Below are 26,803 nucleotides of genomic sequence, written 5' to 3'. Positions count from 1 at the left end.
GACTGGGGGGGTGAATGGGGCCGGGAAGGGCGGAGGGGCCGGGCAGGGTGTGGTGGGTGTAACGGGGTGCGATGGGTGTAACGGGGCGCGCCGCGGCTGCGGGAGGGATAGTGGGGTACGGGCGGCTCGCAGGACGGGGGAATGAAACACCTGTGTCGCCTGAGTGTAGGATGGGACACACCGGCCATGGATGGGACAGACCGGCCCTCTGCCACCCTGTGACCACCCAAAAAGTGTGCTCCTGAACCCAGCAATGCTGCAGAGAAGCATCTACCACGGCCAACCCAACGTTTCCCAGGCAAACCCTGCAGCAGTGATGCAAACGAGAGCAAAACAGCTGGATGCGGCATCCTGGTACCCAGAATTGGGGTCCCAGGAGAAGCGTTATCCATGGGACGTGGCAGCTCTCATTTTCTTCATGCTGAAGAAAATCCCAAGAAATAAAATATGAATTTCAGAACTGACTTGAGCCAACCCATGAACAAATAATTTTAATGTTTTTTTTTAGCAGACCGTAGTTTTGTCGGAGCTCCACAGTCTCCTCTCTTTTGAAGTTGGACAGATACAGTAAACACAACAAATATATGATACAACCCATCACAGCTGGATTAAAAAAAAATACACAAAAAATATAATACATAAAAAAAAATGGATTTTTAACATTGTGGACTGACGCAGCTCTAAAAATGGTGATTGTAACCCTGGTAAGCTTTACAAAGTCTTTAAAAAAATAAAACAGTACTTCACGTGAAATTCATAAATACACTGGAGGAGAACGGAGGGGCTGGGGGGAGTTGAGAAAGTGTCTCTGGGATCATGACTAAACCCCAGCCAGGGCTGCTGGGGGCACCAGTCTGTGTGCGTGGGGTGCAGTGTGAGCCCTGGGCTCGGTGAGGAGGGAGGGAGGGAGGGATGGAGGCACAAACCGGTCCAGTTAACGAAGAGCTTCGTCCCCCATCGGGGCTGGGAGTGGGGCACGCCTGTGTTTTATGGTGGGGGAGTTTTGAGTTTTCATTCCCAGAGTTTTAGATCAGTGAGTGAAACAGAAGAAGAAGAAAAAAAAAAAACAAAAAAACAAAAAAGAAAACCGACAAAAAAACCCCCGAAAATCTACAGAACAACAAACAAACATGCTACATATGAGAACTTGGCCAGAGAGCCCCAGCACAGCCCTGGCATGGTTTGCCAGTGGCCTGGCCTTGGATTTTTCCCTCTCTTCCCCCCCTTCCCCCCTTCTCTGTCCCTCTGCTCACAGCAGCCACCTCAGCCCAGTCCCACCACTGAGCCCTCGGCCTGGCACAGGGCTGGGGTGGCTCTGCCCCATCCCACAGGGATGGGTGGCTTTTCCCAGTAGCAAGAGGTCGAAGTCCCCATGCCTCACAGGACACATGGCATCCAAGTGGCAGCCAAGGCACCTTCCTGAGCTCTGGGGCTATTCCTGCTCCTTGCACTGGCAGCACTGAGCCTAAACCTGCCCTGTCCCTCAAAACACTCCTGCCCTCCTTCCCACTGCCTTCACTCCCCTGCCAACCTGAAAACCCATCCACACCTGGCCACCCCGGGCTCTCTGTCCCCCTGCCAGCCTCCTGCCACCCTGCTCCCCACCACCTCTGTCCCTCTGTCACCCTCCTGCACCCTGGGGTTGCTTTCCCCAGACTCTGCCCTTGCAGCTGAAGCCTCAGGATTGGGAACTCTGCCTTGGCTTTGGGCTGCAGCCACAAAAATACCTCCAAGCTGACCCAGTCCCTTATCCTGCCACTCCTCCTGTTCTCTGTCCCCTCTCTGTCTCCGTCCTCTCTGTCCCAAACTCTGCCCACTAACAGCTTGGCCCTGCATTGCTCAGTTTGTTTTTCCCTGCACAAGTCACCTCCCTGGCCACTTCCCACGGGATGCAGGAGAGTGGACGGAGCAGTTTGGAACAGTCACCGCAGAAAAAAAGGCAAAAAAAGGTGAAGGAACAAAAAAAAAACCTGAAACAAGGAAAATGTACATATGCAAAATAAATCAGGCAAATCTGCCCTCACTGCTCTCTGCTCATGACTCCTCAGTAAGTGACCACAGTGGGGACACTGAGCCTGGGCCACCCCCAAGTGCAATTCCTGAAAGCGCACGCAGAGCTCAGGGGATCCCCCACAAAACCCAGCCAGAGATGGAGACACCCCAAACCTTTCCCTAAACAAGGCACTTCCTGTGCAGGGTGGGAGGGGAGCACCTGGGCACTGCAGAGGGCCATCAGCCTGATTACAAGCACGGTGTCTTTTTAAAAGGTATTAAAAAGCACTTCCATTTAAAAAAAAAAAAAAAAAAAAAAAAGGAAAAAAAAAGGAAAAAAAAAAAGGAGCCATAAAACCCCATGGTTTGCATTGTCAATGCCCTGATACCTTCACTGCCACTGGTTCCCAGTGCCCCAGCTGGGCATGGAGAAGGAGCATCCCTGGGGAAGTGGCAGTGTCCCCCTCCTCCAGTCTGCCCTGCCCATCTGGCCCACATCCCCGGGCTGTGCCACACAGTGCCAATGCCACTGTCGCTGCCATGCCAACCAGTTTCAGACCTGGCACAGTGCTGCATCCTCCTGAGCATCAGCACTCACTCCTCAGGGCCACTTCTGGGCGAGGCTGGGGTGAAGGAGGGGTCGTTCTCTGCTCTGATGTCTCTCTGCTGCTGCTGGTGGCACGGTGGGATCCTGGCCCTCATCAGCCAAGGGCTGGTCTCTCCCTCTCCAGCGCTGGATGTGGGTTTCCTTTCTCCCTATGCTTCCTTTCCCATTCTTCTTCTTTCTTTCTTTTTTTTTTTTTTTTTTTTTTTTTTAATTTTATTTATTTATTAAAAAAAAAAAAAAGAAACTGTTCCTAAGTAGAAAACATCTGCGATCGCAAGTCAGTCTTTTTTGGCTATTGTTTTTCTTCCTCCTCCTTCTCCTCCTGTCTTCAAAAGACTTCTCACAAAGGCAACAGGCACGGGTGGCTTTCCTGCACGGCTCCCTCCCTCCCCTGCACACCCCTGGTGCCCCTGCCTGTCCCCAAGGGCCCCTAGTCCTTGACCAACTTGTACACGTGGTGCTGGGCGCCGTGCTCGCTGGTGGAGACCTCGAAAACGAAGGCAATGCAGAGCAAGGTTTCCTGGGTATCCCTGTTCGTAACAACCTGCAGCAGAGCAGAGTGGGTTAGGGGAGTGCTGTGCCCGTGGGCAGGTGCTGTTATCTTGGGGGAGTGCATGGGCTCAGGCACAGCCACTTTGCACTATGAAAAGATTTGTTACCCATTATTTGTGGGGTCACACAGGCAGCAGTGCAGCCAATTGCACCATCAAGATTTATTACCCAGTTTTGGGAGTGTTGCACAGGCTCACAAACAGCCTGAACTGCACCACCAAAATTTTGTTTTGGGGAGGTTGCATTGGCTCAGGCCCAGCCACTGCATTTGCACCAGCAGAAACTGCTACAGATTATTTGGTGAAGTCAAACAGCCAAACACAGGCACAGCCAATTTAATTGTACCATGAAAATTTTGTTCCCCATTATCTGATAGACTTGTCCAGGCTTGGGCACAGCCACTTTGTTGGCACCACCAAGATCTGCTCCCTGGAATTCAGGGACTGTGTGGGGCCAGCAGGGTCACTGAAAGTGGGACACACCCCCTGGAAAAGGAGGGGAGGTACCTGCAGGATGGTGAAATTCTCCAGGACACTGTTCATCATGTACTTCTCTGGGAGGTGCTTGAGTTTGTGGATGAAGTTGATCATGTACTCGCACATGGGAGACCGGTGGATGCGGTAGACGAACCGGCCGTTCTCCAGCCGTGCATACTCCGTCTGTGGGGGACAGCCAGGGTCAGCAGCTGTCCCACGTGTGCTGGTGGCCAACCGGGACATGGCAATGTCCTCTCCACTCCACCCATAAACATGGTATGGGCACCCATGTGTACTACAGCCAGCTCTGGGACTTTCTCCATCCCTGGACCAACTCCAAGCCCCTCCCAGCACAGTGGGGCATGGAACTCACCTCCACCTTCTCCACGACCTGCTTCCCAAAGGAGCACACCTTGGTGGAGACTGTGATGGTCATGTTCTCTGCACTGCTGTACTGGCTGCTGACACCATAGAAGGTCCCTGGCCCGTCCTGGATCGTGCTGTTCAGATCCGCCTGGAGAGAGGAAAGAGGGAGAAGGTCCCATGAGGCACCACCACACCCGGCCCTCGATGGGGACAAGGGACACCAACTATCAGAGCTGCCCAGGATGCAGCTGATGAGTGTTCCTGAACCCAGCAATGCTGTGGGGAAGCTAAGTGTCTGCCATGGCCAACCCAACTTTTCCCAAGCAAACCCTGCAGCAGTGATGCAAACTACAGCAAAACACAGCTGGATGCCAGCAGAATGCCTGACCCACAATGAGCCTGTAGCTCAAGGATGACCCTCCCAGCAGCATACCCAAAACTTGACGAGGAAGAAGGAGTTCTGGGGCCCACGCTCATAGAGCTCCTTGAGGCCGCCTTTCTTCTCAGGAAACTTGTCGTAGATCTGGCGGATGTCCACGGCCTCCAGCAGCGGGTCGCTGTACGAGGGGTTGGTCTGGCCGATGTGCACGAAGAGGTGTTTGCTGTACTGTGGGGACAGCAGCAGGACAGGTCAGGCAAGGGCGAGGTGCCAGCAGGCAGGGGATGGAGGGGCACACTATGGGGATTGTTACCGTTTCGGCATCCCGGGGCACCTCCATGAAGGCAGAGTACTCGAGGAGCCGCAGCTTGGAGGAGGCGATGGTGCGGTCCTGCCAGACCGGCACGGCCGAGGCAGCTGGAGGCAGCGGGGCCAGGGGCTCGTAACCTGGGCAGGGCAGGGACACGGCAGTGGAGGGGCAGCCAGGGGCTGGGGTGAGCCCTCACTGAGTGCCAGGGGCTAGGGTGAGCCCCCACTGCAATGCCAGGGGCTGGGGTGAGCCCCCAGTGCAATGCCAGGGGCTGGGTTGAGCCCCCACTGCAGTGCCAGGGGCTGGGGTGAGCCCCCAGTGCAGTGCCAGGGGCTGGGTTGAGCCCCCAGTGAAGTGCCAGGGGCTGAGGTGAGCCCCCAGTGAAGTGCCAGGGACTGGGGTGAGCCCCCACTGCAATGCCAGGGGCTGGGGTGAGCCCCCACTGCAATGCCAGGGGCTGGGGTGAGCCCCCAGTGCAGTGCCAGGGGCTGAGGTGAGCCCCCACTGCAGTGCCAGGGGCTGGGGTGAGCCCCCACTGCAATGCCAGGGGCTGGGGTGAGCCCCCACTGCAATGCCAGGGGCTGGGGTGAGCCCCCAGTGCAGTGCCAGGGGCTGGGGTGAGCCCCCAGTGCAGTGCCAGGGGCTGGGGTGAGCCCCCAGTGCAGTGCCAGGGGCTGGGGTGAGCCCCCAGTGCAGTGCTGCTGCCCCCACTGCATCCCACACCCGCCTGTATCGCCCAGCACAGTGTGGGTGAAATGTGGGATGTTCTCAGGGGAATCATAGGGTGTTCTGGGATGTTATGGGATGTTATGGGGGGGAAATCTAGGATATTCTGAGGAAAACCATGGGATGTTCTGGGGGAAAAGGGACTGGAGGGGACCCAGCTGGGAGCAGCACGTGCTCACTGTGGAGCTTTTTCTGGATTTAAACCCAGGCTTTTCCCCCAGTAGAGCTGGAGAAGAGATGCAGGTGGGTAGCACTGTGCATGGGAGGGGACAAAGGACAAATATGACCCAGCAGGGACACTAGGTTTCCTCCAAGGGAGTAAGGACAAGACTTACTGGCTAGTGATGGAGGCATGGGTGGCTGGATGGGGTAAGCTGGTTGTGCAAACGGTTTAATGCTGGAAAGGAAAAAACATCATCAGGTTACCAAGCCTGGGATGCCCCAGCCCCTTGCCAGGGTGGGGTCTTGCTGGTGCAGGGTGTGGACAGGTCTGTACTCACTCCTGAGAGGGTCCAGGCTGTCCTGGGATAGGCCCACTCCAAAACTGGGAAAACAGCACAGGGAAGTCAGTGGCTTCTGATTCTCCCCATTCCCAACATTTCCCTCCTCACCTGCTGCAAACAGCAGGGAGCCCTGCACAGCCACCAGGGCTGAGAATGGCTGCTGAGCATCCCCTTGCCCCCTGTGTGGCCCATGGTGTCCCCACCACCCCGGGGTGTCCCGTGTGGGGCTGTCCTCACCCTGGGGGCAGCAGAGAAGACAGCCTGAGGAAGAGGAGGAGGGGGGCTGAGCTTGTTCTGCAGGACGCTGGCCGACACAATCTGCGCCGAGGACATGGAAGCCATGCTCTGCAGAGCCTTGTCCTTCGAGACCTGGTCCTGGGGGAAAGGGGGACACGAGGGGTTACAGGGGCAGACTGAGCTCCCTCAATCCGAGCATGCCTGGCAGGTTTTGCAAAGCCAGCAGGGACCGGTGCAGAGGGATCCCCCCCACCCCCTCTCAAATGTTAATTAGCATTTGAAGCTCGCCAATATCCTCTGAGCAAAAGCTGATGGGTCTGGAAAATGCCCCCTCCCACTGCAGCTAGTGGTCCCCCCACCTTGGGGATGAGAAGGGTGTTTAGCCCCTCCACTGGAGAGGGCATAAGGTAATGGGGAACAAAAGGAATTTCAGACTCAAGCTCAACTTACCAAGTTCATGGCCTGTCGGCAAAAGAAAGGAAAAAAAAATGTTAGAGAGTGTCATAAGGGGAGCCTTTGGGTATTCTGTACACCTCCCCTAAGCCAGTGCTGCTGTCAGCTGGGGCAGAGTTAATTTTGTCCACAGAATAGGCATGGGGTGGCTGTGAAGTGCTGTGAAGAGAATTAACTCTGTCCCACCTGAAACCAGCACAGCTGGGTCTCCCCACCCTGGCTCATCACCACAGCCCAACGTGGCAAGTGAAGCCCTGGACCTGGCCAGTTATCAGGGGATGCAGGTGGTGGCCAATGATGCCCAGGTTTAATCCCACCAGGAATGGGATGCCAAAGCCCCCCACCTCTTTTAAGAGGTCACTGTGGTGAGCCACGCCTGTGCCTTTCTTGGCTTTTTAATATCCTCTACAGCCTCCTCAGAGCCCTCAGTGCTAGTGCACTGAGAGGAAAAGCTGCCCTGGGATGGGGGTACCAACGCCCCTATATGAACTGCAGGGAAAACCTTGAGCACAGCCCCCCTGTGCACTGGCAGAGGAGACCAATTGTTTTTCCTTTTGCTCCAAAGGTCACAGCACTGCTGGGCAGGAGCTCCAGGGCTCCCAGGGCTGCTCCTGCACTTGCATGGCTAGGACACGTTCATGCTGGTCCCAGTGCACACCCTCTGCTTTCCCTCTGAACCTTCCCCAGGGATCAATGCTTCATTTATTTCCACCTGGGGCAGGGCAGCAGGGCGGGCGTGCAGCCACATGCTGGGAGCACGAACACGCACATGACTGCAGCTCAAAAACACAGACACTGCTCCTGACTGCAGCTCAAAAACACAGACACTGCTCCTGACTGCAGCTCAAAAACACAGACACTGCTCCTGACTGTAGCTCCAAAACACAGAGACTGCTCCTGACTGCAGCTCAAAAACACAGACACTGCTCCTGACTGCAGCTCAAAAACACAGACACTGCTCCTGACTGCAGCTCTAAAACACAGACACTGCTCCTGACTGCAGCTCAAAAACACAGACACTGCTCCTGACTGCAGCTCAAAAACACAGAGACTGCTCCTGACTGCAGCTCTAAAACAGACCCTGCTCCTGACTGCAGCTCTAAAACACAGACACTGCTCCTGACTGTAGCTCAAAAACACAGAGACTGCTCCTGACTGTAGCTCAAAAACACAGAGACTGCTCCTGACTGCAGCTCAAAAACACAGACACTGCTCCTGACTGCTGCTCTAAAACACAGACACTGCTCCTGATTGTAGCTCAAAAACACAGAGACTGCTCCTGACTGCAGCTCAAAAACACAGACACTGCTCCTGACTGCAGCTCTAAAACACAGACACTGCTCCTGACTGCAGCTCAAAACCACAGACCCTGCTCCTGACTGCAGCTCAAAAACACTGACAGTGCTCCTGACTGCAGCTCAAAAACACAGAGACTGTTCTTAGAAGTGTTTTCATTCCACAGAACAGCGCTGGGAGAGGCCAGAGGGATGCCTGTACTGATCTTGAGAAGGGATGTTCTGTATCCTTCAATATTGTTCAGGGGAAATCTCTGCCCTGGCTGCTCCGTGCCAGAATCCTGCAGGCAGCATGGCTGGGGATGGAGAGCACAGCCATGGACCCCTAGGGTCACTCCTGCCTCCAGCTCCCCCTTGCTCTGCAGATTTTATTTATTTTATTTTATTTTATTTTAGGCTTCTGCTCTGTTGACCCTGCTTCCTTCCCCCACTTCCCTGACTGCTGCTCTTGGAGCTGGAGACTGGGTTTAAGACATACAAACCCAAAGGAGCATCCCAAAATAAGTTTCAGGTGTTCTCTCCTGGCTTCTCCTAGCAGAACAAACCCAACTGGCTGGGGGAGCCCTCCTGGCATCCTGCTCATGGGGCACTGGGGTCCTTGCTGAAGGACTTTGGGGGCACACCTTGGTGGGGTCCCAGGCAGCATGAGCTGGAGTTTGTTAAAACTTAGAGGATGAAAATGGTCCAGCTCTGAGAGTGCCCCTGGCTGCCAACTCTGACAGTGGCATCCACTGCCAGCCTCAGTGCTGGAGATGGACACAGCACCCAGGACAGGGGGAGCTGGTGATGTTTTTAGGATCTCAAGGTTGGCAGGCTGGAAGATTTTCTGGGCTCCCACTCACACAGCAAGCCAGCAAATCATCCCTGGAGCTCCCAAGGAGATGTTCCCTGTGTGACAGTGCACAGTTTAACTGAGGCACATTGCAGGAACTGGCTGTCCCCTGTGGGTGGCTGTGCAGTGGGGACCTCTCTGTCCCCCACCTTGCATCATGGGGGTCCAACCCAAGCAGGTCCTTTGGTGATGCCCCCAGTCCTGCCCATGTCCCCCCATCATGACCCACCCCACTGCCACCACAAAGTCGGGTGGGAACAGTTATGGAAAGGTTAGTTGGGCTCCAGTTAGGAGGAAGGAAAGAAGGAAGGAAGAAAAGAAAAGCCAACCAGAAAAGAGAAAGAGAATGATCCATTTTTTTTCTCACTTGGCTCCCTTGGCTCCTGGCACTGTGTCCCCATGCCCAGCAGCATGGCCCCAAGCTGGACCTGCTGCCTCTCCCATCCCTGTGGTGCCCCTGGGCTTGCTCACACCTGGTACATCACAACCCCTGGGGCCCCCCTGCTTCTGCCCACATCCCACCAGCACCTGTTCTGAGCTGGGCCAGGTCTCAGCTGTGGAGGGGAGTGGGATTTGCACACCTTGCTTGAACCGCACTTTGCCTCACTGGCTGCCCTGGGGGGCCCTTCTCCTTGTGGGAGAACCCCTGATGGCCCAAAAGAGAGAGGAGCCCTCATGCATCACCAGAGGAGGGTTTAAACCCTCATCTCCCCATGGCAGAGTCCTTGGCTGGATGCAAAGAAGGGATTTGGGCACTCACATTCACCCCCCTGAAGGACAGAGAAAGGCTCTGCTGCCCCTCCTTGCACTTCTCTCTGGGCATCCCACAACGATGCCTGTAAAAACCATTTGGTCCAAGGAGCCAAGTGAGGGGGAAGAAAAAAAAAACACCAAAAAAAAGAGAGGCAAAACAGGAAAGCAAGCAGCACACCGCAGAGCCGAGTGCGTTAGTCGCCAGCAGGCGGGGCCAGGCGAGGCAGGGCGTACCTTCAGCTTGGACTGAATCTCACGAGATTTCCGTCGGGCAAGAACCTGCAAGTGGCTAGAGACCTGCAGAGAGAGAGCAGAAGGAGAGGGGGAACAGCAGAGCCGTCAACCAGAGGAAAGGAGGAGGAAGGAGAGGGGCTGCCCATGCTCACAGAGACACCGCCGCGGACACCTGGGCAAGGGCGCCAACGTACCTTGATGCCAACCTGGTACTCCCGCACCTTCTTCCGAGCTAGAACCTGTATGTGGCTGGACACCTAGCGCCCGCCACGCATTCGGAAAGGAAAACACAGAGCGTGAAGATCCGTTCCCCCTGCAGGGCGGGACGCTGCCCCCGGGGGAGGGAGTGTGCGCACACGGGGCAGCGCCTCGGCTGCTCCTGCAGATGCTGAGGGTCCTGCAAGCCAAGAGCTGGAGGAAGGAAAGTCGTGGGGTGCTGGTTGATGCTGCTTTGAGCCCACCCCAGGCTGGGGTGAAGCTCCTTGGTGTAAAGCTCGCCATTTAGCACCTCGTGGGGACAGACAGACAGACAGACCCTGCCAGCCCCTGTGAGCACCATAAGTTGATGATACAGCCTGGCAGGTTTGAGGTACCCCGGGCCTGAGGGTCCAGGAGGGACTGGCACACCCCAGGGCTCCTGCTGCATATGGAAAGGTGAGAAAGATTGGGTTTTTGTGTCCAGGCCCCTGTAAGAGCAAGATCTAAAAATGGGGCTGATGTCCAGGCAATAAAAGCACAGCATGGCTGGGGAGGCATCCACAGGAAGGGTGGGTGTCCATGCACCCACAGGGCTTCAGGGCTGATTTTGGCAAGAACCTGCTCCCACCAGTGACAGGCTGTCCAGGAGACGACTGCACAGAGGGATCAGTGCCATGGCTGCTCTCTCCCATGCCTTTCCTGAGTCCCCCCCCAGAGCACTGCATCCTTCCCCCATGGAGGGGGGACCCAGTTAAGTCTTTAAGACAGAAATGATGCACTGTTTGGCACTGGTCTGAACACAAAACCAGTGGCGAGACCCAGGTCCCTCTGCTTTTAGTTTAAGTCTTGAAGGAATGACCTCTGCAGTGTCTGGGGACCAGTGTCCCTCTCTTGTGTTGACTTGTAGCACGGGACAGTCCCAGAATAAGTGTCCCAAACCCAACCATCTCCTGGTGGTGGGAGATGCATCCAAGGCAATGGGCTCTGCTGGGATGGGTGGCCTGGCTATGGACCACCATGAGGGAAAAGCCACTGGACACATGAGAAGGGACACATCCCATGGAGGGCTGCAGCAGCCCAGTCCTCAGACAGGTTTGGTGAAGCAAGGGCTCGCAGGGATCTCTGTGTGCTCCTGCCATGCTGGCATCCCTGCCTGTGCTCTGCCTGCATCCCTGCCTGCCCCAGCACCCAACCAGGCAGGGCAGTGAGGGCAGGGCAAGGGCTCTGTGGTACCTCCAGCCCCACCAGGAGCAGCACCAGAGCCTCACACAGCCAGTCCCTGGATGCCTGCCTGGGATGGGGACGCCTTGCTGTCAGCCCATGGGGTTTGCAGTGCCTTTGCTGTGGCACCTGGCACAAGTGGCATAAAGCCTGACAAGTACAGAGGTAGGAACAGTGCCCAGATCCAGAAGGCACAGCAGAGAGACCCATGCAGGCACACACAGAAGACACACAAACACTGCCAGAGAGAGTTTGAGGGTTACCCCCACCAGGTGGGCAACCTGGGTGCTGCCTGCCCCCACACCCCCAGTTTCCAGGCATCCTGGGACAGAGGAAAGCCCGGGGGGTTTGTGCTCACAGGCGAAGCTCCTCGCAGATGGGGGCCCTGCTGGCAGCAGCAGTGGCTTGAGGAGGGGACACAGAGTGATGCAGCCGGACACCGCTGCCCCTCGGGCTTACCTGGCACCGCCCCAGCCCGCCCCGGGCCCACCCCAGGAGAAACAGCAGAGCAACGCCTCACCTGCTTCCTCGTCCGTGTCTTCCCCGTTCGCAGCTTGATGTAGCGGGCGATCAGCTCGTTACGACCTGCGGGCAGAGCCTGGGGTCAGCCCTGGCACACGAGGGGCGTCAGCCCCAAAACCCCCCAAAAAAACCCCAAAACACCCCCGGGCCGGCGAGGGAGGCGCTGCCAGGAGGTGGCGCTGCCGCGACAGTGCCGTGGCGACCTCGGGGACACGGGGGTGGCCACGGCGGGGCACCCACCCTGCTCCCCCTCCCCGCGTCACCCCGCGGCTCGGAGCGAGGTGACAGCCACCAGAGACCCCCACCACAGCCGTGCCTCAAACCCCAGACCCCCCAAACCCCATCCCAGCCGGAGCCCCCCCATTAGAACCAGCGAACCCCCCCGGGCAGCCGCGCCCGCAGGGGTCCCGGGTATCGCCCCCCACCCCGGCACCCCGCTTCCCGTTCACAAGCCGCGCTGGCCTTTCCACCAATATTTCCCAACGTCCTGGTCTAATTCGAAGCAGAAGTTGCTTTTGCGCCACATTTCAGGGGCCAGCTGTGGCCAATCTACGTTCAAACGTCAGAGCAGCTGGGAGCTTTCTTCTCCCGGCCCCGGCCCCCCCGGCCCCCGCCGCCCCCCGCGCACGGGGGCAGCCAGGCACGCCAGATTTATTTTAATGGACCAGATGGTCGCGGTCGGAACTTGTCGAAATGCCCTTGGAGCGGGTTTCGGCTTTAAAAGAATAAAAAAAAAATCCCTTAAAAAAAAAAAAAATACAACGCCCCCCCCTTCTCTTCCAGCCCGATTGGCCCCCTCCCAGCCCCACAGCAACTGGGCCCTCCTGGGGGGACACACACATGGGGACAGACAGGGCCAGGTGCCCCGCAGAGACAGCTGCCCCTTGGGGTGCCCACGCCAGGCAGGAGCTGGTGGGTGGGTGACAGTGGGGTGGCACAGCATGGCACCCTGGTGTCACTCTGAAGCTCTGTTCTCCTCCTGGGTTCCTTCCTCAGCACCCAGCAGGGGCCAGGTCTCACAGGGTGTCCTTTAAGCCCAGGTGAGATGACATCCCTGCCCCAGTTTGGGGGTACACCTTCAAAATCCCCCTTTGAATGCCCTGCTCTTGAATCCCATCCTCTGCCCCCTGTACGCTGCCCATGGGAAAAAAATATGGGGAAAAATACAGGAAAGAAATGTGGGTGCTTTCCTGGACTCACTGAGCCAGTACCAGCCCTAGTGCCCAGCATCTCCTGCACCCATCCTGCCTCACACCATGCCCCAGGCTGCACCCTCACAGCCATCCCCGTGCCCACGTGCCCTGTCCCTTGTCCCGTTCCCTGTGATTCATCTGGACCGTGCCATTCCCTCTGAGAGGGCACGTCCTCCTCCAAATTACCACATTCCCCAAATTCCTCTCCCCTGACACCACCACGTGAACCAGTTGGACAGGCTGGGTTAAAAATAACCCATCCAGCAGCCGAGTGGAGCAAGAACCAGTGTGCCCGTGCTGGGTCCTGGCTCCCCAGCTCCCACCTGGCTTTGCCACCCCCACAGCACTGGCACAGGGGCTGGCACAGCCATGGGCACCCATGGAACCCCCAAAAAGAGGGGTGTTGAAGGAGAGCAGAGGCACTGGCACACCATTATGCTGCATGCTGGCATTGCCTGAGCTGCCAGTGCCCCTGGTACACTCAGTAATGCCAGCCAGGGGGTCCTGGGGGTCCCAGTTGGGGAAGTGCTGGGGAAGGTGGGGGGAGATGAAAGGCCAGCAGGGGCTGCTGCCTCTTTAAGCAGCTGCCAGATGTCTCTGAAAGGCTGGAAAAACCGGTTGGGGCGTGCTTCGAAGGGCCAGGCTCCCGGCGGCACTTCAGCTATTCCCGGAGAAATCCAAAAAATGCACACGCTTGGGAAGCCCTGTGCTCCCCCGCCTCCCCCTCACCCCACTCCCCCACCAGCCCCGATGCTGTTGGCTGGGGGCCCTGGCAAATGGGGTGGCACAGGTAGCTGGCATGGCTGTGGGGACAGTAGTGCTCTCTAGAAAGTCTCATCCCTTTTGCCCCTCTCTGCTGGCACCTGGGGAGCCATTGCTGTGACAGCAGCATCCTAGGCAGGTGTATTTTGGAGGCTGGGATAGAGATGCCAGCCCTGGTCCTGTCGTCACCATGGGGTGCTGGTAATATGGTAATATGGCCTGTTCCTGACTTTGAGGTCACTGGCCCTTGGGGGTGACAACAGGGGATGTGCAGGGCAGGAGGAACCAGTCCCCACCCTGGCAGGGACAGGGAGTTTTGGGAAACACGAAAAATGAGGCTGACACCTCCAAAATCATCACCCCAGTGGGGCTGACCAGCCCCTGCTGCCACCAATGAAGTCACCAAAAACTGAGCTGGGTGCAGGTGGCTCGGGGTGGGTGAGTGACCCTTGCCACAGGGTGCTCTGGCCACCAGGTGTGGTTGGGGAAGGTTTGGGGAGGGATGTGGAGGCACACGGGAGCAGGAGGGCTGGGGCTGCCCTGGCCCCGCTCCCTGCCCCACGGCTTCACCAAACCAGTCTGTCCGGCAGGGCCGAGAGAGGGAGGGAGCGGGAGGGAGAGCCAGGGCACAAGGAGGGGACGCAGGTCACTGCCACCTCCCCAGCCCAGCTCCAGGGCGAACCCCAGCCAGCTGCTTTCGGGTTTGGGGGATGCTCAAGGGCGATGCCCCAGCGTGGGTTTAGGGCAGCAGGTTTCAGTTCAGCCTGTGCCTCCCTCCTGCCCCCAGCACTCACCGTACATCTTGCCCTCATCGGAGAGGATGATTTTCCTCCGGCCGCAGGGTGGGTAGATTGCCAGCGCCTCCTGGAAGCTCTGCTCGATGTCTGGACTCCACACACCCTCGGCATCATTGTCCAGACTCTTGTCCATGCCGTCCTGGCCATCTTCCCGCCCCTCCCCAGGGCTGCCGCTGGCGTTCCAGCTGTTGGACGCTATGGTGCTGGCTGCTCTGGGCTCCGACCCTGAGCCCCCACGGATACACGACAACCTGCTGGGACACGGGGACACCTGTCAGACCCAGGAACGCTGGCTGGGGCATGGGGTGCAGTGACAGCATAGTGCCAGGTCTGCTCCTGGCCCTCAGCCAGTTCTCACTTGCACCCAGAGCAGCAGCTCACTGTAGGGCACGAGCTTTACTTGGGGGCAGAACATGACTTCTATGAGTACCCCCAAATCCAAGTCACAAGTGACCACCCAGGCTCCACCCAAATAAAGTTTGGGAAAGAAACTGCCCCAGCTAGTGTATTACCCATACAAGGAACTTGGGCACATGGTGTTTACGGCTGACACCTTGGGACAGGGTGGCAGCAGCCCCACAGCCTTGTGAACCCTGACCCTGCGCCAGTGCCCACTGCCAAATAGCAGTCTCTTTGGGCAAGCTGGCCCAAAAAACACCCCTAGGCCCCAAAATCCCAGCTCCACCATGCCTGGCAAAGGCAGGGCTGGGATTTGAAGGGAGATGCTGAGCAGCCCCAAGCCAGACCCCACTAATGGGAACCAGGTGGCCATAGCTGTCCAGCAGCCCTTTCCCTGGTACCAGGAGAGGCCCCCCACCCTGAGGATGCTCAGCTGGGGCCCTGGGCCCTCCCCAGCTGGTGGGTGATGCTGGGGAGCCTTCAGTCCTCCTGCTCTTCCTCCTGCTCCTGCCCAGCTCCCAGCGCAGCGTTTCAGTGTTTTGCAATAACATGTTTGGCGGCAGCTGCCGGCGGTGGGAGCGGAGAGGTGTCTCCTGCGCCGCCGCACTTCCCGGACGGGCTGGGAGTGTACAAAGGTCTCCAGCACAGACATCTCCTTTTAAAGGAACTGCCGAGCCCGCTGGCTCAAGTGTGCGCTGCGAGGCCTTGCTGCCTCTTTTTTTTTTTTTTTTTTTTTTTTTTTTTTCTTTTATAAAAAAAGAAACTTAGCCCCCCCATCCCTCTCTCCCTCGTCGCGATGTGATGTCAGCCCCTCCGGTCCCGCCGCCCATCCCTGCCCGCGTCCCCCCCACCGCCGCTCCCCCTCTGGCTGAGCACTGTGGCCAAATAAGGAGAACTGGATTGTAGGATCGAGCCAGCCGGCCAAGGCAGGGATGGCGGCGGCGGTGCCGGACGGGCCAGCGGCACCCCAGGGCCAGCAGCACCTCGGCTGTGCCAGGGGGCTCCGTGGGACAGCCCCCAGCAGGGATGCAGGCTCCAAACCTAGCAGGGTGTTGGGGAACACCAGGCTCTGCACACGGATGGTGAGGGTGGCTTATGGGGACAGGCCCAGGGGGACCCTCACTGCCCCCTGCAGCATCAGGGCTCAGTCCCAGTGGGGCACCCACCTACGCTGGGGTGCAGCTGCCTTGGTGCTGAACCCCGGCAGACCAGACATGGGGGAACCTGAGACTGCTCAGCTCCTGCAGCCCCCAGTGATCTCAGAGCCCACAGCAGCCCCAGAAATCTCAGCAGTGTGGCAGCCCAGGAGCCCCCAGTCTCACCATACCTCAAGTGGTCAGGGATCCTGCAGCCTGGTGCCAGCCCAGGATCCCACAGCACCACAGGGCTGCCATCAGCTCACCCTAACAAGGGAAAGCCCCAAGAGCTGGGGCTGGAGGGCGACGTTACAGGGACTCACAAGACCCCCTGCCCTCCCCACCACTGACTGATGGGTGTTTTGGGGGCCAAGGGAAAAGCTATAGGGCTGGGAGCAAAACCACAGGGCTGGCTGCACCCCTGCAGGCAGCGTGCTCAGTGCCCTGGGTGACCGTGCCAGGCACTGTCTGCACAGGCAGGGTGACAGCTGACCCCACACCCTGCCTGTGACACACGTGTCCCCCTCCCCTGGAGGTCCCCAGCCCCCTCCAGCAGGGAAATCCCAGCCCAACCTTTTCAGGGAAGCTGGGAGAGGAGGGAGGGTGATGCTGGGGCCCCGGCCAAGGTGCGAGGAAGCAGCTCCTCCTCCTTCTCCTCCTCCACCGAACCTGCTTTTGGCCCAGCGAGGACATTGGATTTCCTGGAGGGAGGGTGCATGCACCGCGCTGACGCAAGGCACGGCCAGTGCCGCTCCACCCTGCCCTTACAAAACACCAACAACAGCAGCAATTAGAGAACCGGCACGGCTGGACGGCCCGCGGAGAGCGCGGCCAGACCTGCTCAGGGCAGGGAAGGGGACCGGACCTGCCGGAAAATATGTCAGGCTGCTGCCTCCCAGCTGCTCCCCAGGGAGCAGGGCTGGAAGACCACCCCTCCCACAGGCTTTAGGGATCCCAGGACCCACATCCCCAGGGGATGCTTGGAGGATGCTCACCAGCCATGAGTGGGAATGGGCACTGACACCCACTCCCAGCTCACTCACACCTTGAATTTGTGGGGGACACTCACTCCAGCTGTAGAGGGTGATGAAGGGAGCTGCACCCCTGTGAGGTCCCCCAGTGGGCTCGGTGCCCACAGCAGGAAGGGGAGGATGGCTCCAGGGCAGCCCTTATCTCCCTGAGAGGTCAAGGCTGCCCAGGAGAGCTGGATGGTGTTCTCATGGCTCCCAGAGCTCGGCCCTGTGTAGGGGACGGGAGGGAAACCTGGGGCTGGAGCAGGCAGAGCTGCTTGGGGCTTGCCACCCTGCTAAAGCTACAGGAAACCTCTTCAAACCCTGCCAAAGCAAAGGATGCAAAGAGGGAAGGGTGCCTGAGAGATGAGTGTTTTGTGGCGGGTGAGGGAAGGAAATGCTCTGGAGGCAGTGTCTGCAGTCAGAGAAACACCGTGGGCATCCTGTGAGTGTCCAAAGGCAGGAGCAAGGAGCTGCTGGATCCAGCACAACCAGCTGTGATAGGGATCGGGCCAGGGACGTGCAGGGTGGCACACGGGGACGTTGTGACATGGGCAGAGGTGCCTGTCACCCCCACAGTGCCCCCATGTACCCAGTCCTCATCCTCGACCCCTGACAGCATATTCCTGCTCCCCAGCATGCTCAGCCCCAAAAGCATCATCCCAGCTGGTGCACCATGAGGCACAGCCCCAGCAGCCCTTACACTACCCCAAACCCTTGTGTCCTGCCCAAACTGGGACAGGGGTGGTGGCTGCTGTCACAGCATCTCCTCAAACCACCTGGGCTGGATGGCATGGTCACCAGCACTGGCTTCACAAGGGGATTGCAGCACAGCATGTCCCCAGCTGGCACTGTCCAGAAGGACAAGGTGTGGGGCAGAGCAGCCCCAAGGACCCCTTCTGACCTGGGGTTCCCCACCATGGGCTGGGGACATTGGGAGAAAAAGACTCTGCAAAGGTGCTGGGGACACTGTGGAGGCAAAGAACCCTGCAAAGACAGTGGGGGGGGGTCCAGCTGCATCCTGGCTCCATCCTGCCTCCCAATGCAGGGGGCCCAGGACAATCCAGCCCTTCTCCCTCCCCCCTGCACACAGACCCCACGGCAAAAGGATAAAAGTTCATGACAAGCCCGGGCAGGACCAGCACAGAGCAGCTCAGCCCCACAGGGGCTCAGTGCCGCCTGCACCAGCCCTGTGGGGAACACGAGGCTGCTATCACCCCTTCCATCACTGTCACTGGTGGCACCCACGCTCCAGAGGTGAGGGGGACACGAGTCCCCCTGGTGCTGAGTGTGCAGCCCCTGCCAGGGATTGCTCAAAGTGAGGCCCTGGGGCACCCCAGCTCCTGTGTGTCCTGGCACATTGGGGCTCAGTGAGAGCACAGCTGGGGCCCTGATGCTGGCAGTGATTTGTAGGCAGGCAGAGGCTTTTGCCAACGTGCCCCTCATTTCAGGCAGGGGAGTGCTGGGGGCCATGTCCCTGCTCCTGCCTCTCCCCACCTGGTGACATGGCCCAGAGGAATGCTGCCCACACAGCCACCAGCTCTGCAGAGCCCCTCGAAGGAAACCCAAAAGCTGTAGAGCTCCTGGGGGCCACCAGCAAGACCACAACACAGCAGAGAAGATGTTGCTGTGTCCACTGCAGGACACACAGCAGGATGCTCTTGGCTCTGCCAAGGATGCAGCTCTTCACAGGAGCCCCACATCCCTGGCACCTTGCCCAGGGACCCTTTGGGAACAGCGTGCCCCATTCCCATCCTGGCTGGCACAGGGCTGTCCCAGGGACAGCCAGAGCCTGAGCACGACACAGCATGGCAGGAGGGCGGCGAAAGGAGGTTTGTTTACATTGTGCTCCTCTTCCAAACAGCTCTCAGCCTGCCGGGAGGGATTCCCTGGCTCCTGGAGGGAAGCATGGCCACCCTGCTCTCTCCCACCCAGGTTTGCACCTCCTGACTGGCCACATCCTCTCTGAAGGGTCCCCTGGCACAGTCTGGGGACCCAGATGGTGGCAGAGCCCCCAGTGCACCAGGCCAGCTCCCCGTGAGACAGCCCAACTAATTTCCTCCCCTCTATCACTTCCTGTCCCTTCCGGCTTGGCGGGCGGCTCAGGAAGCAATCGGAGTGAGGAAACCGCAGGAAGCCACGTGGCAGCATCCCACCAGGGTCTGAAGAGCTGCCAGGGCTGCCCCAGGCTCCCCATGCCCCCCAGCTCCAGCTGGACCCCCACAGCCAAAGGGTGCCCCAGCTCCCAGCAAAGCCTCCAGCTGGCAGGGATGCAGCCAGCCCTCGCTCAGCTGTGCAAGGTCAAAGGATGCTCAGACCCCTCATCCCAGGAGGCTGTGGACCAACAAAGAGAAAATGTGAGCGATTTGCTCCCAAAATATTTGGGGCAGAGAGAAGGAAGGGGATGAGGCAAACCCAAAGTACAGCTCCCTCCTAAGGCAGAATCACAGGCATCCAAACCAATCCTCCATCCCTCCTCCTCCCCAGTCCTGGCACAGCCAGGTTTCGGCTTCTGGGGGACCTGAGCCGGTTCTGCTCGAGTCTTGAGGCTCAGGACCCGAGGGCAGAGGACAGACGGACACTGTAACCCGGCGTGCCTCCCTGGCCCAATTACACTGCCCTGCCCAGCCAGGACGGGGCGTTTCACCCAGCAGCGCATAAATAGAAAGCTTTTAGAACATTAATTGCTCTCTGTGTTATGAAACGAGCTGGATGGAAACAACAGGGTTGGAGTTGCCTGCTGGGGATGGGCCACCCCCATGTTGTCCTGTGTGACACCTCCAGTGCTGGTGGCCCATGGCACAGCCAGTGCTGGACAAAGCACCCACTGGGAACTGCTGAATTTGCCAAAATATATCCATCCCAGGATGCCTCCTCTTCAACATCCCCTGTAGAGGAGCTCAGAGTGGCCAACAAGTCCTGAGTCCTCCTGGCTCGTCCCAAGGGGAAGCCAAGTGTCTCTGGTGTCAGGGGAGCACCAGGGAAGTCTGGGGCAGGCAGTTCTGTGCCTGCAGTGGGACAGTGCCTGACCACTGGGGCCAGCCAGGCATCCAGAGACCCACCAGCCCTCTGTCCTACTCCTAGGAGAAAAAATGCCTCCACAGAGGAGCTCCAGGTGCTGCTGACCCCATTTTATGCCATTGCAGCAGGGCCAGGGAAAACGTCTCCCAGGGGACCCTACCAGGCAGGGAGGAGGAGGAGAAGGAGGAGGAAGGCTGCAATGAATTTCACACCTGCCCCCAGCCGCCTCCGCCCCCATGAAACCCAAGCCTGCCCAGGCAGCAGCTGTACCCACGGCACCCATTGGAGCCCAGGGCTAGCAGTGACTGCCACACTCACAGCTCCCAGCCAGAGAAACCCTGGGATGGGGGCTGTGAGAGGGGGATCGGCTCCTGAGACAGCAGGCAGAGCGGCTGTCAGGCATTACCACCCCAGCCAAGAGATGTTCCTGGCTGCCAGAGTCTGGCACAGAATGTGACACAGCACTGTCACCTGGCCACTGTCACCCCTGTGAGGGGGGCATGCTTCCCTGCCCTCCTGCAATGAGCTCAGGGCGAGCTCAGTGCCCAGCTGAGGTCCTGCAGGAGCTGCGATAGCAGGTACAGGCTGCCCTGCACAAACCCCATCAGTGACTTATTCCCAGAAAGGGAATCAAAATATTTGATCTAGCACCGTTTTACTGCCACCACCCCAGACAGTCCCAGCGAGCAAACCCTGGTGGATGCCAGGAGCGTGCTGGGAGCCCATGGCAGCTCATCGCCTTCTCCCAGCATCTCCTGCCACTGCCCGAGCCGAGAGTGGAGACGGGCGCAGCGACTCCAGCTCCCGCAGATTGAAAAATTGCTCTGGAATCCTTGGGGAGGAAAATTGCTAAAAATACACGAAGGCAGTGTTCTTGGTAAAAGAAGGAGCTCCAGTGAGGAGCCCAAGAGTGCCAGAGAGCCCAGCACAGTGTGTTAGACCCCTGCCCAGCACACTGATGTCCAAACACTGCAGCTGGATCCTGACAACTCTGCAATGCCACCCAGGCAAGGCTGTGAGGGGACACAGCAGCCACCTCATGCAAAAGCTGGAGCCCAAACTCAATCCATGGCTGGGCACAGGTGCTGGCAAGCAGGAAAAGCAGAACCCTGCCCAACTCATCTGCCAAAGCGGGGCAGGGAAAAGCAGGGTCTTGGACCAGATATTCTCTCCTGGACTGTGATGTGCCCAGATCTCCTTGCTAATAAAAACCCGACGCTCGGTTGGGTCGGCAGCTCGCATGCCTGCGTGCGGGTGTGCTTCTTCCTAAACCCGAATTGCCTAAGCCGGAGGGGGGGAGGCAGGAGCTGGCTGCCTCTGGGGGAAGGGCGGGCGGCGAGGAGCTGGCATGGGAACGGCAGCCCATCCTCCACGCACCCGCGCCTGTAAACTTTGAACATCTTCCGGAGAGAAGTTAGTGGCTATTGTGAACAGCTGGATCTAATTTTACGAGGAGCGAGGAGGAGACAGTTGTGGGGAAATAATAAGGCTTGGCGCTCACAGGCGAGGATCCCCGAGCCCGGCCAGCCTTCCTGCCTCCACCGCACTGCGCCGGGGGAGCGCTGGCGAGACGCTCCCGGGGAAACTGAGGCACGGAGCGGCGCGGGGCTCGCCCGCCTCCCGGTAAGGCGAACCGGGAACCCGGGGCTTTGCCCCTGCGTCTTTCCCAGCAGCCGGGACATCCGCGGGGGCACTGCTCTTGCTCAGAGCACAAAACTGGGCTGCCAGCCCACGGCAGCATCTTCAGAGCCAGGGTCGCGCAGCGCTCACCCTCGATGCTCGTGGGCACCGCGGTGCGAGTGCGACACCTCCCTCCAGCCGGCTGCTTCCCCTGAGGCTCTGCCCACCTCCTAAAATTAGCTGCAGCCCTGCTGTCCCCTCCCCGGCCACCCCCCGCAGCCCGGGGAGCTCTGCCAGCACACGCTCCGGGTCCGTCCCGATCCCCCGGCGGCACAGGGGGAAGGGGACCGAGCAGCCTCCTCCATCACTCACACCTCGGGAGGAGCAGCGCACCCCGCAGCCACCTCTGTGTGTGCAGGAGTGTGCCCGAGGGTGAGCTCTGCCTTTATAGAGCACAGACCCAGCACAGCCTGTGACACACCCAGTGCCCCGCTGCGAGGTGGGCACGCTGGGTTTGGGCCCTGCTCTTATCTTATGGAAGCATAATAGGGGACGCTGGGGGCACTGAAGCATCACATCTCTTTGGGACAGGACGGGGGGACAAGTTACATCGGGATTTGTGCTGCCAGGATGGGATGTGCCTCGTGCCATCAGTTATTTCCCCAAATCCTTCGCCCACAGGTACAACTGCCACCAGCGTAGAGCCCTATGTGAACACTGTCACCACAAGGCCACCACCTGCCTGAATGAGACCACGGGGTTCACAGCCTGTCACCTCCATGTGCTCATCAGGAAACCCTGCCACAACAGCACAGGGAGCCCCAGATGGCACCAGCACCGCATAAATGGCACCAGCACCACATAAATGGCACCAGCACCACATAAATGGCACCAGCACCGCATAAATGGCACAAAAACCGCATAAATGGCACCAGCACCGCATCACCCCCTGCTCCCACCGCCACGCCAGGCTGACCAGCACCACGGGGAGCTGTTCCCGGGGCCCCTCGCTCCCGTTTCACAGGCGGGGAGAAGCGAAGCAGCGGGATCTGCAGCAGCATGTCCAGACCCGCAGCACGATCCGGTTATCGCGCACGGGGGCCGCTCCTGCCCGTGCCCGCTGCAGGCTGGTGCGGGGCATGGCCCCGCCGGCTCACCCCATCATTACCCTCCCTCCCTCCCTCCCTCCAAAAAAACATTTCATAAGTCGCCACGTGACGGTGGCAATAGCGAACGCCCATGCGCTTCAGGTGTCTGTCCCAACCACAACACGCAGGTGCTTGGGCTCGGCTGCTGCGGCTCCCGGCCTGGCCCCCATCCCAAATAACACCTTGGACAAACAGCTGAGAAGATCAAGGCATGGCCTGGCCGCTCGGCAAATCCCCCATGGATGGAAGTTGCCAAAATCAAGGGTAGTTGGTTACATCCCATCCACCAATGGTGCTCAAGGTGAGGTAAACACTGTGGCTGCCCAGCCAGCCCCTCGCCACAGCCATCAAGGATTTAATGACAGAGGGAAGCTCCTAGAGATGAGACAGTTTTTGGAAAGCATCCGTCCACTTCAGTGATGGATGGAGAGATTCCAACCTAACCAAGAGCCTCAGGATGGCTCTTGACACAAAAATCTCAGGAGCACCCCTGCTTAGGGCTTTGCTGCACCTTCTCCCCCCTTCCCCTCCATTTTCCACTCCCACAGACAGGAGAAGAGGCACTAACACAGGAAAACACATTTCCCACCCCACCAACAGCCGAAAATTGCCCATTTATGCCTTTTCTGGCTGCTGCCAGTCTCACCAGCGAGCTCACCTGCCACCAGCCTCGTGCTCTCTGTGTTTGATGGGAGCTGCGCGGTTACTTGCTTTTTAATACATTAATTATAGCTGATTACCGCTGCCACCCCCACCTCCTCAGTGCCATGACCTGCTCACACACCGCCAGGAAAAGGCTCCTTCCTTCGGCACAGCGCCAGGGCCACCGGGACTCGCCTCCCAACCCACTTGGTGGTGGCAAGATGGGGATTAAAAGGCGATTAAAAGGAGATGCTGTTTCTGATATCATGATAAACAGCCACCACATGTCATGGCAAATGGATGCAAGTCCCTGTTATTGATGGAACAGAGATTTTGCTTTGCAGGAAAGGGATTTTAGATGTGGGACGACTGCTGGAGAGTTCTGCTGTCCAAAATGGCCTGGTTGAAACATCCCCCTACTCTGAGCTTCACCCCAATGTTGCAGTCACCTCAGGCTTGAAACACCTGGGTGCCATTTATAGAAGGTGGCTGGACCCGCTGCTTTCAAAGGGTTATTCCTGTCAGAAAATCCAGCGTGGTGCCAGCCACATGCCCATGGTGGGGAGGCAGCTGAGTGCTCGAGGTCCCTGGGGATGGCAATGTCCCCCTGTGTCACCCAGCTGTGAGGAGGAGCTGCTCACCCCACAGCCATCTGCAGCCTCTTCCCATGGGAATGATGACCCTGTAACACCCAAACAGGGCCAAATCCAGTGCCTTCTCCCCATGGGACAGTCATGTTCATCCTCTCTGGTGGGGAAGTGCTGGGGCACTGCCACAGTGACCATCACTTGCCCTGTCACCAGCGTCCCAGCTCCCCTACTCATTTCTCTCCTGGCTTCACCACTGAGTGACCCTGGCAAGCCCTCACCCCTTGCCCACTTTGGGAACCTTTCACTTCATCTTCCTCCCATTCTTGGGAGAAATTACCCCAAGGGGTGTGGGCTGTGAGGCCACAGAGGCCCCAGCGCCAGTGGGTGCACAGGGGGCACATCAGCCTGGCAAACCCCAATTCTGCGCCCAGCATCACGAGCACTCCAGCACCGGGGGGAGGCTGGCAGCCTGGCTGGCAGGGCCCCCCAGGGTGGCCGGGCACTGCCAATGCCCTGACTCACGACACGCACGTACCCGCGCGGGGTAAAGCGATAGGAGGGGAGAGAGGATGCCGGAGCCCAAAATACCCCGGCGTGCCTGACACAGGAGATTATCGCTTCTCTGATGGGACCATCGCCCAGCCCGGCTTGTCCCGGCTCCCTGCAAAGCACCAAAACCCCCCAAAACCTCTGCCTTAACTTTTCCCTCTGCCAACCACCCAGCAGCAGTGAGCAGCTGCAGGGTGCCCACCACACCAGCCAGGCCACTGGTATCATTTCCAGCTGGTTTCTCCCCAAATTGTTTTTTTTTTTTTTTCAGCCAGTACAAGCCAAATGCGTTGTGTAGGGCCTGAGTGGTTTCAGGGGATTGGAGGTGGGTGGTTCTGCGAGAGCTTGGCCGTATTTTCCTTCCAAGGGGGTTAAGGGGAAAAAAAAACAACACCAAACCCAAGGAGGGTGTAAAAATAAAACAATAATAATAATAATAAAGATGACACACTGCTGAAAATTATACATCTAATTGCCGGCGTGTTAGCAAAGCACCCCCTATGACGAGGCACAAAGTGTTTAGCATACAGTCAGTGCGCGGTCATCCCCTACATGCGTGTGACACACATGTAGCGTGACACGCGGGTGACCCCGCACCTCGCCCGGGACCCTCGGGGGGGCTCCGGCCGGGGCGGGCAATCCCCGCCCGGAACATCGGGAACCCGACCCGAACGCTGCCGAGGTGCGGGCACAAGGCCCCTTTGTCACCCCGGGGGGGACTCGGTGCGGGGGCAGCGCAGCCCCGACGGGGCGGGAGTTTGGGGACAGTGGAAACAGCGCGGCTGTGCCCCCCACCCACGCACACACCCCACGGGGGCAGGCACCGAGCTGCCGGGCTGAGGGGCGGCCAGCGCCGCTGCGACCCCGCCGCCCCCCGCCATCCGCCGGGGCTGCGGGCCGGGAGGAAGGAGGGGCTGGAGGAGGAGGAGGAGGAGGCGGAGGAAGGGGGGTTGGGAGTCTGTTCCCGGGCAGCGCTTACCTGCTCCGTGCTGCGGAGGGGCCGGGCCGGGCGCGGGGCCGGAGCGGGGCCGGTGCCGGGGCCGGGGCCGGAGCGGGGCCGGGCCGGGCCGGGCCGGGCGGGCGGCAGGAATGCGGGCAGCGCGGCGGGATCCCGGCTCCGCGCACCGAGCCAGGCGCGGCGACGGGAAAGTTTATGCGAGGGAGGAGCGGAAAGTTGGGAGTCAATCAGGAGGCGGCGGGGCCGGGCCGGGCCTCCTCCTCCTCCTCCCCTAACCTCCTTCTCCACCTCCTCCTACTCCTCCTCCTCCTCTTCCCGGCCCTTCCTCCCGCCCGACCCTCCCGACCTCCCCGTCGGGGCAGCGGGGACGCCGGACTTCCCTTACACGAGGAGGGTTTGGGTTTTTTTTTGGGAAAGGGCAGCCCTGGAGTTCGGCTCGGCCCGGCCCGAGCTAAGGGAGCGCCCTCTATGAGCCTTCCTCACTTTCCTCCTCTTCCTCCTTCTCCCTTCGGCATTCCCGGGATGCGGCCCTGAGGTGCGGCCAAGGGCCAGGGCATGAAAGTGTCCCGTCTTACCCTGTCCTTTCCGCAGCCAGCCAGGGTCACCCGTGCACACCTTCATCCCCTTCTGCACATCTTCATCCCCTTCTGCACGCCTTCATCCCCTTCTGCACACCTTCATCAACTCTGTGCTCACCTTATCCCACTCTTCATTCCTGCCTCCCTTCACTTACCATCATCCTGTGCCTACCTCCATCCCCTTCCACACATTTTCATTGTCCTCTGCACGCTGTAATGCCCTGCGACACATCTTCATTCTCCTCTTCCTTCCCATCCTAACACCTTCATCCCCCTCCAAACACCTTTATCCCATCCTCATGCACACACACACACACACTCAGTGCCCTGCATCCCATCAATCTGCAGATTCCCTGTTCCTCCCAGACACCACCCCATGGTGCCCAGGATGGGGATTTCAGCCCACGCTGTTGGGATTTCTCAAGGGAATTCAGCCAGGATCCAGGGCGTGGTCACTTCCTCTGAGTGAGCTGATGGCTGGTAACGTGCTAAGCCACAGCAAGCAGATCACAATCACATACAAGTCCCTGGCCACGATCCAGGATGACCATCAGGAACTGCAGCCCCAAAAGGGACAAAACCCTCAGTGCCCCTGGCCACTGGGCCAGCATACACCACAGGCTTGGGCCATGGCACCCAAAACCCCCAGAGATAAATCAGGGTGAAGAATCCTCCTGGCACCCTGTTTGGAGAAGGGATGTTCTTTGCATCCCATTCCTTCTAGAAACATATTTTTCTAATTTT

General features: G+C 58.9%; 1 protein-coding gene across 4 annotated transcripts; it reads right to left on the bottom strand.

The window, feature by feature from the left end:
• Nucleotides 1–97: 97 nt before the first annotated feature.
• TEAD3 (TEA domain transcription factor 3) lies at nucleotides 98–25,655 on the bottom strand. Of its 4 annotated transcripts, none has more exons than XM_056511376.1 (14): nucleotides 25,503–25,655; nucleotides 14,406–14,662; nucleotides 11,655–11,719; nucleotides 9,910–9,972; nucleotides 9,716–9,778; nucleotides 6,599–6,610; nucleotides 6,149–6,286; nucleotides 5,909–5,952; nucleotides 5,744–5,805; nucleotides 4,686–4,819; nucleotides 4,427–4,600; nucleotides 4,001–4,141; nucleotides 3,658–3,810; nucleotides 98–3,143 (listed from the first exon to the last, which is right to left on the bottom strand). In XM_056511376.1, the coding sequence occupies exons 2-14, from the start codon at nucleotides 14,539–14,541 to the stop codon at nucleotides 3,030–3,032; spliced, it is 1,299 nt and encodes a 432-aa protein (XP_056367351.1). In that variant the 5' UTR covers nucleotides 14,542–14,662; nucleotides 25,503–25,655; the 3' UTR covers nucleotides 98–3,029. The 4 variants fall into 4 exon arrangements, with proteins under 4 accessions (XP_056367351.1, XP_056367352.1, XP_056367354.1 ...); XM_056511377.1 differs by having other exon boundaries at nucleotides 14,406–14,659; XM_056511379.1 differs by lacking the exon at nucleotides 25,503–25,655 and adding an exon at nucleotides 16,517–16,535 and having other exon boundaries at nucleotides 14,406–14,659.
• Between the last annotated feature and the right edge of the window lie 1,148 nt (nucleotides 25,656–26,803).

The sequence above is a fragment of the Oenanthe melanoleuca genome, chromosome 26 (assembly GCF_029582105.1).
Source record: "Oenanthe melanoleuca isolate GR-GAL-2019-014 chromosome 26, OMel1.0, whole genome shotgun sequence".
Lineage (NCBI taxonomy): Eukaryota > Metazoa > Chordata > Aves > Passeriformes > Muscicapidae > Oenanthe > Oenanthe melanoleuca.
Note: the sequence above shows the minus strand (reverse complement) of the source record. Positions and strands in the feature narration are given on the sequence as shown.

What these genes read in the sequence shown, in the direction of transcription:
- TEAD3 (XM_056511376.1), bottom strand. Translation starts at nt 14,541, where the DNA reads ATGGACAAGAGTCTGGACAATGATGCCGAGGGTGTGTGGAGTCCAGAC. An exon ending in CGATGAGGGCAAGATGTACG is followed by an intron (nt 11,720 to 14,405) that starts GTGAGTGCTGGG and finishes CTCTGCCCGCAG; the next exon opens with GTCGTAACGAGCTGATCGCC. An exon ending in AGAATTTCACCATCCTGCAG is followed by an intron (nt 3,144 to 3,657) that starts GTACCTCCCCTC and finishes GCTCTGCTGCAG; the next exon opens with GTTGTTACGAACAGGGATAC.